This window comes from Anolis sagrei, chromosome 2 (genome assembly GCF_037176765.1).
Source record: "Anolis sagrei isolate rAnoSag1 chromosome 2, rAnoSag1.mat, whole genome shotgun sequence".
NCBI lineage: Eukaryota > Metazoa > Chordata > Lepidosauria > Squamata > Dactyloidae > Anolis > Anolis sagrei.
This window is the reverse complement of record NC_090022.1, coordinates 66,659,549-66,676,212: the sequence shown is the minus strand read 5'-3', so window position 1 is coordinate 66,676,212 and position 16,664 is coordinate 66,659,549. Positions and strand designations below refer to the sequence as shown.

At 40.4% G+C, this 16,664-nt stretch overlaps 1 protein-coding gene across 3 annotated transcripts in view; it reads left to right on the top strand.

Annotated features, from left to right (window-relative positions):
• Positions 1-16,664, top strand: part of IARS1 (isoleucyl-tRNA synthetase 1) — a 113,497-nt gene that overhangs the window by 52,892 nt on the left and 43,941 nt on the right. For all 3 annotated transcript variants that reach the window (XM_060765919.2, XM_067463589.1, XM_067463588.1), the window contains 5 exons: positions 6,947-7,073; positions 10,381-10,454; positions 11,439-11,633; positions 13,530-13,616; positions 14,020-14,103. In XM_060765919.2, coding sequence (XP_060621902.2) covers positions 6,947-7,073; positions 10,381-10,454; positions 11,439-11,633; positions 13,530-13,616; positions 14,020-14,103 — 567 coding nt within the window. The remainder of the gene's footprint in view (positions 1-6,946; positions 7,074-10,380; positions 10,455-11,438; positions 11,634-13,529; positions 13,617-14,019; positions 14,104-16,664) is intronic.

Below are 16,664 nucleotides of genomic sequence, written 5' to 3'. Positions count from 1 at the left end.
CACGGTTTGCAATTGCGTCTTGAGTATTTCACTCTTGAGAAATTCCCATCCATCCGTAACTCCCTTGTCTTTTAGTATCTGTGTCCACGGAATGCTGCTCAGCGTTTCCTTCATTTTTTGGAAATCAGCTCTCCTAAAGTCCAAAATGCGGGTTTGACTTGTCTTAGTTTCGGCCTTCCTTTGTACCTCAAATTGCAGGAGCACATGGTCACTTGCCCCTAAGGATCCTTCCACTTCGACCGCATCGATCAGGTCCTCCGCATTTGTTAGGATGAGATCAAGAGTAGCCAATCCCCTTGTTGCCTCTTCTACCTTCTGGACCATGAAATTGTCTGCAAGGCAAGCGAGGAATTTGTTGGACCTTGTACTCTTGGCCGAGTTTGTTTTCCAGCAAATATCGGGATAGTTGAAATCGCCCATGACTACTACATCTCTTTTCTGTGCCTGTTTGGTCAACTGTTGGCAGAAGACTTCATCAAGTTCTTCCTCCTGGCTTGGGGGTCTGTAGTAGACGCCTACAACGACATCTTTTTGAGTCCCAGTTCCCTTGATTCTTATCCAGATGATTTCAAGCTGGTTTCCCAGATTGCTGTCTTGAATCTCTTCTGCAGCATAAGAGTTTTTGACATATAAGGCTACTCCGCCTCCTCTCCCCTTTGTTCGGTTTCTGTGAAAGAGGTTATACCCCTCGATATCTACATTCCAGCGATAGGAGTCATCCCACCAGGTTTCAGTGATCCCTATGATATCATATTTGCCCAAACACACCTGAATGCCTTTTTAAGGTCCTACGGTGTGGCAATAGCGGCAGCTCAAAAAACATCTATCACAGCCAATATTGCATCCGCGAAGAATCGTCCAGCGGAGCTCTTCCGAGTTGTCAGGGGCCTGTTAAACCCGCCGAAATGCGAGACCCCAGACAACTCGGTGGCTCGCTGTGAAGCATTTGCTCGATTCTTCACGGATAAAATTGAGCGGATTCGGTCAGGCTTTGACGTCATATTAACGGCAGTCTCTGGGGATGTAACGAGAACATCTGCTTGTCCAGCTTTGTTGGATTCGTTTCAACTGGTTCAGCTTGAGGATGTGGACAGGATCCTTGGAGAGGTGCGACCCACCACATGCATCCTAGACCCCTGCCCATCCTGGCTAATAAAAGAAGCCAGAGGGGGTTTGGCAGAGTGGGTGAAGCTGATGGTTAACACCTCCTTACAGGAAGGAAAATTTCCAGCGAGTCTAAAACAGGCTGTTATAAAACCGCTGTTGAAGAAACCATCACTGGATCCCACTCAATTTGACAACTATCGGCCAGTTTCCAATCTCCCCTACTTGGGCAAAGTCATGGAACGTGTGGTGGCAGCACAACTCCAGGGGTTTCTGGTAGACACTGATTATCTAGATCCGGCACAGTCTGGCTTCAGGCCGGGACATGGAACTGAGACAGCCTTGGTCGCCTTGGTAGATGATCTGCGCAGGGAGCTAGACAGGGGGAGTGTGTCCCTGTTAGTTCTGCTGGACCTCTCAGCGGCCTTCGATACCGTCGATCACGGTATCCTTCTGGGGCGCCTCATGGATATGGGGCTCGGAGGCACTGCTCTGCAGTGGCTCCGATCCTTCCTTGAGGGTCGATCCCAGAAGGTGTTACTGGGTGACACCTGTTCGGCCCCACAACCGTTGTTGTGTGGAGTCCCACAGGGTTCTATTCTGTCCCCGATGTTATTTAACATCTACATGAAGCCGCTGGGGGAGATCATTCGGAGTTTCGGACTAAGATGTTATCTCTATGCAGATGATGTCCAAATCTGTCACTCCTTTCCACCTGTCACCAAGGAGGCTGTCCAGACCTTGAACCGGTGCTTGGCTGCTGTGTCGGACTGGATGAGAGCTAACAAATTGAAATTGAATCCAGACAAGACAGAGGTCCTACTGGTCAGTCGGAAGGCCGAACAGGGTATAGGGTTACAGCCTGTGTTAGATGGGGTTACACTCCCCCTGAAGACGCAGGTTCGCAGCTTGGGAGTGATCCTGGACTCACCGCTGAGCCTGGAACCCCAGGTCTTGGCGGTGGCCGGGAGAGCTTTTGCACAACTAAAACTTGTGCGCCAGCTGCGCCCGTACCTTGGGAAGTCGGACTTGGCCACGGTGGTCCACGCTCTTGTTACATCCCGATTGGATTACTGCAACGCACTCTACGTGGGGCTGCCTTTGAAGACTGCTCGGAAACTCCAACTGATCCAGCGTGAGGCAGCCAGATTGCTCACTGGGGCGACATACAGGGAGCACACCACCCCCCTGTTGTGTCAGCTCCACTGGCTGCCGATCCAATTCCGAGCACAATTCAAAGTGCTGGTTTTGACCTATAAAACCCTAAACGGTTCCGGCCCAGTGTATCTATCCGAACGGATCTCCCTCTACGTCCCACCTCGGAACCTAAGATCCTCTGGGGAGGCCCTGCTCGCGACCCCGCCTCTTTCACAAGTGAGATTGGCGGGGACGGGGAGCAGGGCCTTCTCGGTGGTGGCCCCCCGCCTGTGGAACTCGCTCCCCGGGGAGATTAGATCGGCAACGTCCCTTCTCTCATTTAGGAAGAGGCTGAAGACCTGGATGTGGGACCAGGCGTTTGGACACTCAGGCAGTTAAAGAAAGATTTGATGACGAGCTGGAACTGGACAAGAGGATTTACGGAACCCGAACTCTGAGCTCAGGATTAGCCTACTATTGTGTTATGGTGTTACTATGTATTGATGATTTAATTTAATTTGTAATTGCTTAATTGTTTTTATATATGTATGTATATGTGATAAGGCATCGAATTGTGCCTTTCTCTGTAAGCCGCCCTGAGTCCCCCCTAGGGGGTGAGAAGGGCGGGGTAAAAGTGACAGAAATAAATAAATAATAAATGTTGTGCTAAAAGTTGGAGTTCGTCTTGTTTATTTCCCATGCTCTGTGCATTAGTGTAAAGACATGTGAGCCCCTGGGATCTTCCCTTGAGCTGTTTAATTGGGATTATTGTGCTTTTGGTACTTGGTCCTTGTTGTGTTTGTGCAGCCCTCCGTTTAGCCTTCTGGCAATTCCCAGACATTATGGGTAAAGTAGTGTTCGCAAGGCTGTTGTCCCCCTCCCCCGGTCGACCTAGTTTAAAGTGCGTCTAATGAGGTTTGCGAGTCTGTGAGCAAAAAGGTGTTTTCCTATTTGTGTGAGATGCACCCCATCCCTTGCCAGTAGGCCATCCTCCTGGAAAAGCAGGCCATGGTCGAGGAAGCCAAAGCGTTCCTCCTGACACCATTTTCTAAGCCAGTCATTGACCTGTACTATTTTTCTGGCTCTTGTGGGTCCGTGTCTTACAACAGGGAGGAGGGATGAAAAGACCACCTGTACATTACATTCTTTTAGCTTTGCTCCTAGAGCTCGAAAATCATTTGTGATCTTTTGAAACGTATGCCTAGCAGTATCATTGGTTCCTACATGAATCAACATGAGGGGAGGATGGTGATAGGGCTTGAGGAGCCTGGTGAGCCTCTGAGTGATATGGTGTATTTTTGCCCCCGGTAGGCAACATATTTCTCGAGCCATCCCATCCGGTCTGGAAATGACAGCTTCCATTCCTCTAAGGAGGGAGTCGCCTACTACCAAGACCTGTTTACTTTCAGGAATGACAGGGACCCTTTTGTGCAATGTAGTGTGTTGGTCTCCAGAAACGTGATCCTGTAGGTGTGAATTGTGTAGGTGAAAAGTGTTGTCCTCCTCCTCGACATCCCCGGTGCATTCGTCAAGGACAATCCATTGAGATTCGTCCAAGAGCCTATGGTTCTCCTGTATGTGTTCCTGTTGCTCCTGGTCTATGGTTGGGGATGGTACACCTGCAGGATTGTGCAAGTGTGAATGTTGTGAAGTGTTGTCCCAGTCAGGGCTATCCCCCGCACACTGATCAAGGATGAGCCACTGATCAGTATCTAAGCCATTCTGGTCTTCCCCAATATGTTGTGTTTCTTGGTCAGGTGGTAGTTGTGTGAGAATTTGGAATCTATTGTGTAACTGCAGCTGAGCGGAAGTATTCTGAGGAGGCTTCTGGGTCCTATGTGTCCTTGCCTTTGGTGTTAAAAAATGGAAATGCTTTCTTTTCCTTCCCCTTTTCTGTTTCCTGTCTCTAGCACAGAAATGAGTTATAGATTGGAATAAATGAGATGTTTGGTAGGTTTACAGCGTCAATCTTCTTAGTTGCTTTAGCATGACTTTGTATTGTGCTCAAAATTATCTTGGATGGCAATAATGGCCTGATTGAACATCACAGAACGCTGTGGTTCCTACTATGCCTGGGGTGGGAATCATGCAGGTTTCTAGATGTAGTTACAAGCACCCCAACTAGCATAAACCCTTGTGATCAGGAATACCAGGATTTGTAGTCCAACAACATCTGAAAGGCTTAATGATTTCATCCTCTGTGCTAACTGGATGAACCACTGAACAATAGTAGATCTTGGATATTTGCCTCTCCGCACATTTTCCTAGGTGTAAAAGAGCAGGAGTTCAGGAGTGTGCTACTGCACACATGTCCTGCTTGTGGGCTCCCATAGTAACTGGTTGGCTGCAATTTGAACAGTATTTGGGGATAGATAAGTGGTTGTCTGGCTCCAGCCTCACTTTTGTTATGAATGTCTTGTATTTATTTATAAAAAGGATTACCACCCTGCCATATATCAAAATCATCTCAGGGAAATTTACAAGTAAAATTAAAGCAGTTTAAAGCAATAAATTAATTTTAATATATTAAAACATATTAAATATAATTAATTAACTTATAACAGATGTAAAAGATTAAAATTGTTGTAAATTACATACAGCAGTATTTGATGTACACTCAACTTCCATTCTACCATCAAGCTGAGTCTGGAACAATTCATACAACAAATTCATTTTTTTTGACACCACTGTACAATGGACTCCTAAGCATCACATACCATTGAAAAGTGACCAATACACATGCTTACATTACCTTGGTGTCCACCCACAATACACTACTAAATATGTTGTTTATAACAAAGTCCTCCAATACAGCTGATTCAGTTCAGATCTACAAGAAAGATTGAAAACTCTTGGATTTACAATATGCATTTCTCACATTATAATACCCATCTAAGGAAGCGGTAAAAACAAATTAACGAGGCAAGATTAATACAATGCAGATCAAAACCATAAAATTACATAAACCCCTTGTTGCCACCGAAAGTCTCCAGCTGAGACTATTCAAATGCATAATCAGTGATCTATAACCAGTTCTGGAAGCAGGCCTTAATTGGCATACAGACAGCTTCCAAATCTTAAAATACACACAACAGGATAAATAACATTGATGGTAACATAGTCCCTGCTACAAACCCAGATGCTAACATTGTTCCTATATCTACTCTGGGAGCAATATTAATGCCACTTGGTACTATATTCAAAGACAGACTTAATTTCACTTGGTACTGCATGTACTGTAAAAAACAACAACAAAAAAACCCCAGTCTTAAATGTGATTCCAGTTTTCTTTTTCCCTTCTCCTTCCTTTTTTTTTTTTTTTTTTTTGAATTCAGGCCGGAAGTATATTGGCAGCTAATACAGCAATTTCAGGCTTGCATTATAGACTGTCCTTAAGTTCTTCCAGTCAGCATCTGTCCTGTTGCATTTTGCATTAGCTGCAGCTTCTGAGTCTTCTTCAATGTCAGCCCCATGTAGTCTTGACAGAGGTCACTAGTGTATAAAATACGGTAACCAGATTATCTCTGTCCAGGAATTGCCATAGTTGGTGTACCATTCAAAGCTGATGTCGCACCACAGACCTGAAGCCACCTATGACCATAGCACCACATAAGAGTCCCAAGTAAAAGCAAACAGTTTATTGCAAAAAACACACAAAGGGTATATAGTTAAAAGCAGGGATAAGGAAAGCAATACAGTCCAAAGATAGTCCCAAAATACAAAGGCAGCTCAAATCTATAAGCAAAACTTGAACAAGAATACAAAACAAGAACATGGAGAACTCCCAGAATACTTAAATTCAAAACCAAGACTTGAAACAAGAACTAGAGAATCCAGGCCTAGCTGTCCTTGAAAGCCATGTTGCCTGAACTGAAATCAGAGTGCTCGTGAGCCTCCTAATAAACAGACATGAAAGCATTCCGTTTGCTCTGGAATTTCTGCTTCCCACGAAGCCGTGTTGATCTACGAAGCTGCTATCTGCTCTAATCTGCAAGTGTGCTTACTTGCTTAGGTCAGTATCACCAGGTGCTTTTGCATGAGAGTTTTTCATCAATTTGTCTTCACTAGACTCCTTATCTAGAAGGATGATTCCAACTCCTTTGACTGGCCTTGAGATTCAAAGGCAATTATATTCTCATGCCCTGCATCTGTGCTTGTATTTCTTTCTGAAACGGTTTCACTTTCTTGGCCTGTATCAGAATAAATCCCAGGAAAGCCCACAATCCTGTCTGACTCTTAAGTCGTCAGTGAACCTATCAGCCCCTGGCAGCTGCGACTGCTGCTGAGCTACAACAGCTGATGCAAAGCGCTGAGTCACATCTTTGCTTCCAGTGACAGGGATAAATCTTAGGGTGCTTCCGAGTATATGCCTGTTCCTTCAGGAGAAATAATTCTACCCAGAATATATTCTTATGTTGTTAAAAGCCTTTATTTCTAATCTTCTTTAAAGTAAAAACAAAAAAAATCTTATCTGAAAAGTCTAATTCTGGAATGGTGACTTGTTTAAATCAAGGTTTGATTTGTGAGAACAACCAGATTGAAACCATGATCTCAGAGTTTGGCTTCTTTTCTTGAACAAACCACAGTTCTTTTCGCTTGGGGAACTGGGGGTGGTGTAAGAACTGTAAGTGCTGTTTCCACTCTCCTTTTCACACATGCACATATACATTATTTTTCTTTGGTTGATCCTGTTTCCAACAATTAGGGTTCCTGACTTCGTGAAAGAGAAACGTTTTGGAAACTGGTTGAGAGATGCACGTGACTGGGCTATTTCACGCAACCGATACTGGGGGACACCCATCCCATTGTGGGTCAGTGATGACTTCGAAGAGGTGTGTAAGAACAAGACTTGGTTGAGTGAAGATTGCTTTATTAGAGTTAATTTTCCGTTCTGTGCATAGAATGTAACACATTACAAATGAGATAGAAAGACAAACAGTACGATTCTTTTACAGCTTTGGCATATAGAATGACATTACATACTTTCCTCTGCTGTTGCTAAAAATGCTGTTTCTGTTTTTTTGCTAAAACGCCAATGACAAAGAAACTGCTAAAACTGAGCATATTTGGCAGGCTAAAAGTTTAAAGATTTGACCAGGAGGTACTGAAGGTTAGCAGCTGATTAACAATTGAATTATGGTGTCCTCATTGAGCTAGAAATATAGAATCATTACAAGTGGCAAATTGCAGCAAAATGTTGCAGTGTGTTCTCAAGTCCTCAATTATAGATCAGATTCACATTTTTACAGCATGCTTCTTCACCTGGTTTAAAACTTTAAATGCTTCGCGGATTCCACAGTTCGGACAGCACAAAAACAATTCCTCATCTTATCTTAGCAATTTCCTTCTCACATAGGCAATCCTCGCTCTCATGGCACTGATTTTACCATTGTTCAGCTTTAGTTTCTGAAAGGCACTTCGATCTCTCACCTTTTAATAATCTTTCAAAAAACAGTTCTCACCCAAAGGAAAAGACAGAACCAACCAGAAGGGGGCAAGGAGCCACCCTTTGCCCATTGCTGCTTCATCTATTTTCACGTCTCCACCTTTCAAACAATGAGCAACAGGGAAGATGGAATATCCTAAGCTTGGGATTTACTGTAAACCTTGTCATTGCCCTTTGTAATAATGAGATGAATTCTTATAGAATGATATTCTTTTTTGTTAGTTAAATACTCATGTATAAATTGGACTCAATAAGTCGTGGGCAGATTCTGTGGCCAAAATAATGAATTTTGATATAACCCATGGATATGTTGGGGGTGATTCCTGGCCACCACCACCATTTTCCCCACCCAGACATTCAAAAAGGCTTGAAGGGGCACAGCAACTTAGAGAGGGGGGCAACACTTTTTAAAAGGTTCTCCCAGAACAGATTAAGCTTTTGACATTCACCAGACTATTTAAATAAGGGAATGGTTCCTTTCTAATAAGAGTTAAGTTACTGTACTTGCATTGACTCATGGATAAGTTGACCAAACTTTCTAGACTTATACATGGATGTATAACAGGCATGGGCAAACTTCAGTTTTGGACTTCAACTCCCACGATTCCCAACAACCTCATGCCCTTTCCTTTTCCCTCTCAGCCACTGGGGTTTATTCCATAAGTCTTGGTAGTTGGCTTGGCAAGATGCAGGAAATGTTGCGAAAAAAAAATCTATAACCTTAAGACCTGCTTAATGTGTAAATGCTATTGCCTTAATTTTAGTCACTTGTAACTTGATCAATCAAACTTCCCATATATAATAGTCTGAATGATACTGCATCATAAATTTAAATTGAACCTTCAGTCTCCCAAATACTTACTCTTTTTTTAGTGTCAGTCGTGAGGTATGTGCAGCTAATAGGGAAAACAGAGTTTAACATGATTTAAGTTTGAAGAACATGGGTTAGATGGAAAATTGATAATGATGTTCTAGTTAGTTGGACACTTCTCAGAGGGGCAAGAAATTTATTGCGTTTCTGGACACAGTGGGTATGGCTCTGAGATGTGTCTCGTTTCATATACCTCTGGGAGACAGTTTTATTTGCTAGATAGCTGTGTATTAAAATACAACCATCATCTCCCCTGAATGTTTTAGTTGAGTTTCTTAAAATACCTTTAATCCCATATTTAGAAATAAACACAACTTTATAACATACTAAAAACGCAATTGATACTTTGGCATAGTAGGTTTTAATTAACTTTATAATTAAAATAGTAAATGAATTTTAAGGTTAAAACCTTTCTTTTCAGGCAGGCTTTTAAAGAAAGTTTTTAAGATTGAGCTGGGAGTGCTGTATTGTATGTAGTTTAACAGGTTTTTAAGTGGTTTTATTGGTTTTAATTTAATTTTTTTTAAAAGTCCTGTGTTTAATTCTATTTTAATCTTTGTATACTTTTATGTTTTAATTTACATATTATATGATTTTAGTGTTAGCTGCTTATGAGTCTACTTTGGGAGAGAGGAAGCAGAATATAAATATTAATACTAATAATACTAGGAGCTCCTGGTGATGTAGTGGGTTAAACTGCTGAGCTGTTGAACTTGCTGACTGAAAGGTTGGCAGTGAGGAGTGTGGTGAGCTCCCGCTGTTAGCTCTACCTTCTGTCAACCTAACAGTTCGAAAACATGCAAATGTGAGTAGATCAATAGGTACTGCTTCTGTGGGAAGGTAACGGTGCTCCATGCAGTCATGCCGACCACATGACCTTAGAGGCATCTACGGACAACGTTGGCTCTTCGGTTTAGAAATGGAGTTGAGCACCACCCTCCAGAGTTGGATATGACTAGACTTAATGTCAAAGGGAAACCTTTACCTTAATAATACTATACACACGTACTGATGTAAACAAAGTTTCTGTTTACAATTTTTTTATGCTCCAGAGTTTTTCCTCCCTCTGTTTTTCTCTGTAAAGAACCTCAGCATTGGGACCACTTCATTTATTTTTATTGGTGAGGGAGAACTGGATAAACACAAGTATTTGGTGTTGTATTGTAACAGCCTGCCTGTGATAAACAATGCAGGCAAATTTAAGTTGTACAAATGAGACTCTACTGCAGGCATGGGCAAACTTTGGCCCTCCAGGTGTTTTGGACTTCAGCTCCCACAATTCCTAACAGCCTACTGCCTGTAATAAGCAAAGTAAACATCAGCTGCCTCTAAAACCCCTTAATACACATGTATGAACAGCAAAACAGAAAAAATAAGTCTGCCTTTTTAAATTTCTGGGTGTTGAAAATGGGGACGGGGGCCAGGGCAGAATTGGTGCTTTTCCCTCTCCATGGAATGACCCTGGCATATCTACAGATTATATCAAAATCCCCCAGCAGGTTAAAAAAGAATAGAAAATGGAATTCATAGGGAGAATGGAGAATGGTCAAAGAAAACATATTCCCAGATGTCTTTTCGTGGAAGATTTCATGTGCTCTCCTTGCATAAATAACTATTTTTGCTTATTTATGCACTTCACATGTGCAGATTGTTAGTTTCGAGACATTTTTTTCTGAAATGCCTTGAACTACTCTTCTTCTTTGTAGTTCAGGAAACTGTTCCTGCTTTTTCATGTTTATTTCTGCCTCTGGTATCAGATTTCTGCTAAAGAATAAAATCTAGGAATATATCTACTTCATTAACTGAACTGAACTCTCAACAGGTGGTCTGCATTGGATCGGTAGCAGAACTGGAAGAATTGTCAGGAGTGAAAGCAACAGATCTCCATAGAGAAAGGTTAGTGGCTGTGTCAAAAGTCTGTTGGGATTACTAAAATAATATAATAAATAATAAAACTTCATTTATATCCTGCACCTATCTCCCTGAGAGGGCCCAGGACAGTTACTACTGGGGGCCACGTGTCCATGCTGAATCCTTTGTAAAAATGCACCTTTAATTGAAGAATATTGAAAAAATGAGAATCTTTGTAGATATATTATGTGGCCCCATCTACATTGACCATATAACACAGTTTCAGATTGTATTATATAGCAGTGTAGATGATGCCTCTGTTTGTGTGTGTGAGAGAGACAGACAGGCAGAGGGAGAATTCCAGTCTGTTACATGGTTGATGCTGATATTACACAGTATATAGGTTTATAATGGGGAATGTAGATAATTGAATAAATTACACTGGGTTATTCAAGATACAGGCATTTTGTACGAAGGCATTCCTGTACAAACCTTGTGTTCTGCTAAATTTTATGAAACAAATACAAACTCCTCTAACTTCTGTTAGGGAAAGAGTAGTGGTGACAGTAAATGCCATTTTAGAGAGCAGCACCTATCATTTAATTAACCTACTGTCATACTAGCTGACAAGGGTTTGCCATGTTGCCTGCTGAGTCTGCCCTCTGCCTCTTTTTAAATTAGCCAGTGATTCTGAAGGTTGAAAAGGATTTTTTAAAATATTAGAAAACCTTTTTTCAACCAAATCACTGTTAGGTAGTAACAGCTTGTTGGTAGAATATCCAAAATGAGTTTTTCATGTCTGACAGACTCAGATTCTGGACTGACTTCAGTTAGACATGAGAATCTAAGAGTGTTTCTAGTGTTGACTGTTGGTTTTCATCCTTTATTAGTTTCTGTGAAAGCTTGCAAACGTTTCTGGATTCAGATTGTCTGGAATTGTCAATTATATTTGTAATGGGGTTATTGGACTAATTTTCTGCTTGAGGAATGGAAGGTACCACATCTAAACTGTTGTATTTCTCTCCTTAGCGTTGATAACATAACCATCCCTTCACGCTGCGGCAAAGGTGCATTACGTCGTGTTTCGGAGGTTTTTGACTGCTGGTTTGAAAGTGGAAGCATGCCTTATGCACAAGTCCATTATCCATTTGAAAACAAGAAAGAATTTGAAGATGCTTTTCCTGCTGACTTCATTGCTGAGGGCATTGACCAAACAAGGGGATGGTAATTTTTTTTTATTAACTAATCCAAGATTTCGACAAGTGTGATACATTTATCATCCTGAATGACCTTAAAACAATGCTTTTAATATTATTTCTCCACTAATTGTATTTCCTATCTTACTTACTCAACTAATAAAGGTTCAGAGCCCTAAATTTGAGTATTCAAGTGTTAGAATTACTGAAAATTTTGTGTAAATTCATTTTGCCTTCATATAGTTCCTCTGCTTGATCTAATAGGCAAGTAATTGGGTCTAATTTTGCTTTAGTATAGAACAGTGGTTTCCAACCTTTTTTTGACCAGGGAGCACTTTGACCAGGACCAGTCTCCAACATTAGAATCAAAAGGGTTACAAATAACTTTTTGGTCAACTTTAGATTTGGTTTAGTTATTTGGGGTGCTGATTCAGAAAATTGCATTGGATTGACCACATCAGCCTTAGTTTCTGATACAGAACATATGCCATCCGGTAGTTGCCATCTGCTCACCCACAGTAAACCACATTTAATAATCTGATGTTGTCTATATAATGTAATTTTCTGAATCAGCACTCCAGATAACTCCAGGAACAGGTCTAAAAACGAAGATACAAAGGCGCCCCCACCTCCATGTGCCACACGGAATGGCACTGCTCGGGGAGGGAAGAGGAGGAGAAGCAGCAGTCAGGAGGTTTGTTGTCACACCTTTCAAGGGTAGTCAGCTCTCCTCCCAACATCTCTGTTGCCTCGGCACTATAAGAGGGTTTTGCGAGACCAGTCGCTCTCGTTGCAACAGTGTAGTAATGGTGAGGCCACTGTCCATATTTAGTTCTTGGGGACCACTGGTGGTCCACCGACCGCAGGTTGGAAACCACTGGTATAAAAATTCAATTGCAAAAGAAAACAGTTGAAGATCAGTGATCTGATATATAGCTCTGCTTTTTGGCAGAAGATTGTTGAGTTTTCAGCTAATCCACACTTGATAAAGTATAAATTGTGAAATTTATACAAGGAAATAACTTTTTGGTTTACTTTCCTGCTTTAGGATATAGGCTAGGTGATGCTATTAATTGCATATTCAATGTCTGATGAAACAACAATCAATAAATAGTATTTAATGCCACTTTAAAAATGAGGCATATTGAAATAGCCCCCAAAACAGCTAGGAATAACTTGCATATAGCCCTTGGGCAAGTTTCCTTATGTACCCTTTCCCCTCAAGTCACCAATGGTCATTATTATTCTTGCTCTGACCCAACAAACTCAAGGCAATGGCTTTCACTCAATCTACCAATAATACGGTCTCCTCCTTTTCCTGCTGCCTTACACATTACTGAGCATTAGTATTTTTCTAATGAGCTGTGTCACCTCATAACGTATTCAAAGTATAACAGTTTTCATTTTGGATGCTAGTAAGAGTTCAGGCGTAATTTGCTCTTAGATCCATTTAAGAATCTTTGGGCAGTCCATGATGTCTGTAGAACTGCCCTCCAGCATCACATTTCAGTGATTTCTTCCTGTCAGCATGATTCACTTTCAAACTTTCACATTCATACATAATAATTAATAATAACTGGGAATGTTCTCTTGATGTAGTGAATTTTCATTTATAAATTTCATTTATAATTCATTTGTGAGTGAAAAGAATAAAACTTCACAACAGGAGTACATGTGAAAGAGGATCTATAGATACTTTGAGATTCTTACTGCATACTCAGTTATTAATTTAAGTTCATGTTTTCCCACAAGATCTTGAATAATAATAGTACCTTGCATAGTGAATACCTTGATTAATATTAATCACTTAATATTCATGTTTTAAAAGGTATTGGAAAGCATCCACTCAGTTTGGTTGAAATATGGAAGGTAAATATGGAATCAACCAGCCTCTAGAATCTACTGCTTTTATTTTGTTTTTCAGGTTTTACACTTTACTTGTGTTGTCCTCAGCTCTTTTTGGGAAGCCTCCTTTCAAGAATGTAATTGTAAATGGCTTAGTTCTTGCCAGGCAAGTATGATGATAATATTAATATTATGCTCTTTGTGAGATTTCTAATTCTGAGATGTTGAATGCTCCACTTGTAACTGAATATTCAGCTACTGGTGACACACCATTATTTTACTCCCTTTAGAAAACATACTTGTTTAAATATCTTTGGTTGTGACTAGAATAAGGTATGATGCTATAGTAAATCATAATTAAAGATCTGAAATGTTAAGTTTGGGTCACAAAAGAAATGGTTATTCTCCATCTGTATTTTGTAATTAATTTATTGTACAAGTCCCTTGCTTTTCAAAGAATAATGTATTTTCTCAGAAAAAGGTGCTTTGATTTCCCAACAATGGCTGGATTAACTCAGAGCTCTGCCAGCAAGGCATGTTTTGTCAATCCTGTGTTTAATCTCTTCTAGTGATGGGCAAAAGATGAGCAAACGAAAGAAGAATTACCCAGATCCAACCAACATTGTAAACTCTTATGGAGCTGATGCATTGAGGTAGGAACCTGTTGGTTTTTTCTTCCTTATTCTGTAAATATTTCTGGGTCTTCTCCTTAAAAAAGTACATCCAGCCAAAGGGTGGGATTTGCAGCTTGCTTTGATTTATCTCAGAGTACTTTGACAACCTTGAAAGGATGTTGACTTTAAGAAGTAATGACCACTTTGCTTTAAAGTATTTAGCAACCCTAGATGAATTAGGGAGTGTCACTGTATGTTTTAAACAAAAAAGAAAATAGGGTATTGCCAGTTATTATCACCTTATATTTCCTGAGTTCACCAAAGATCTAATTTAGCATATTGCAGCTGCCTCAGAAGCATAGATTTCCTTTGAAAAAACTGAAATTTAAATATATGGCTTGTGGGGTAGACCGTCACATATTTCAGTGTATTTCTTTTTCTAATCTCTTTTTTATTAACAGAAATGAAAATCTCAAACTCTCAAGAGTATTCATTATTGTTTTTATTTTTTTTAATTAAGATAAAAACTGTTTTGCCTGCTGTCTGCCTGATATGTGTATAGCAGTGGCTTATTTATGGATACAGTGACACACACACTATACAAAGCATTAGATTTATTTAAGGAGAAAGCTCCAGTTTAGTTTTCTGAACTCATGAAATACTTGATGTCAAGCATTTGATGTACTCTGTTTATAGAATAAGCTAATTCTGACTGACTTGTGAGTGTTGTCCCTTTTCTCCACTGAGCTAATTTAGCTTCGTGGAAAAAGCTTTTTTTCTTCTTATGCAAATTTTGATTAAGTACTACAAAAATATCCTCCTGTGCTTATTGGTAAATGCAGGACATTTAAGCAGCTGCAAACTTAAGCTGATTAAGGAAATTGCTCTAGAAAATGATAGGAACATCATGTATTGAGTGAATTTATTGGTGGTCTCCTGAATCACCATTTGTAAAACGCTATGAGAGTCAGTCTGGTATAGTGATTTGCATGTTGGAGTAGGACTCTAGAAGCTGTTCAAATTCTTCTTGCCCATGGAGACACACTGGATGACTTTGGGCAAGTTACATTCTTTTAGCTTCAGAAGAAGTCAAGAGCAAATCCCCTATGAACAACTTTTGCAAGAAAACTCAATGATGGCCTTAGGATCACCAATAATCTACAAATGACCTGAAGGCACACAACACCAATGTCTCCAACCATTAGATTTGCTCCTCTCCCTTGTTTTTTTAAAGCTAAAATTATCCTATTAGTAGGAGCCCCCGGTGGCACAGGGGGTTAAACCCCTGTGCCGGCAGGACTGAAGACCGACAGGTTGCAGGTTCGAATCTGGGGAGAGCACAGATGAGCTCCCTCTATCAGCTCCAACTCCTCATGCGGAGATATGAGAAAAGCCTCCCACAAGGATGATAAACCATCAAAAACATCCGGGCGTCCCCTGGGTAACGTCCTTGCAGACGGCCAATTCTCTCACAACAGAAGTGACTTGCAGTTTCTCAAATTGCTCCTGACACGACAAAAAAAAATCCTATTAGTAGAGTTAAAATTATAATATTGAATCTTAAAACATTGCCTTGGTATAGGTTGTATTGACTCTTATTATAACACGCTTCTTCAGCCCTACATGATGCCAAGTTATATTCAGGACATTTTTGCACAGCACCAGATGCTAGAAAGTACACTGGGATCAAAGTGTGTCAGAGTCAATAGGTTAAATGAATCCTTGCTAATGAAGGTTCCCAGTGAAATTGTTCAGACTATACTTCTGGTGCCTCACGTACATGACAGGGATTACCTGGCCCTTGTTTAGTACAAAAAACAAAATAAAACACATTTGCCTACAATTCATTTTGTGGCATGGAAGAGTCAAGCTTAAAACAGCAACAAACAGTGCAGTAGATAACTGCTTCCCTCTGCGGTGCTGTTTTTAATAGATGATTGGGATGGCCTTTGGCATATTGACTCTGTGTGGAGTGGTCTACTAAGTGCTTGAAAATATATCCAGTGTTTGGTTTTAGGATGGAAATTAAACTGATAGATTCTTAGGATTACCTCACTGTGGTAATTTCATACAGATTTCTCAGATGACTTTTAAAATTTACATCCTGTTTTTATTATGAATGATGAACATCTAAGTGGCATATTGATTCTGTGACATACATAAACAACCAACAGACCATCTTGCGTTTTCTTCAGGGACCAAGCTTTTGGATAGTCTATCAGTGCAATAAGTGAACATGGAATGGTGTAGGGATAACTGGGACAGCCTTGGATTATGATATTGGATTACGTGGCTTTAATATTTTTAATGTTGAAATGTTTTAGTAGTTGTTTTAATGCATATGTATATGTATTATTTGCTGAAAATATATTGTATGGCATTGAATTGTGCCTTTATGTGTGCCACTTTGAGTCTCCTTTGGGGTGAGAAGAGCAGGATATAAATATGGCAAATAAATAAATAAATAAATAAATAAATATTGTATTTTCTGATTCCAGTTGGTTTTAATCAAAGTTCTTAGTTAGTGCTATACTTTCATGTGTGCTTTCTTAGGAACAGGCCCCAATGAACTCCGGGATACGAACTGAGTTGGGTTGAAA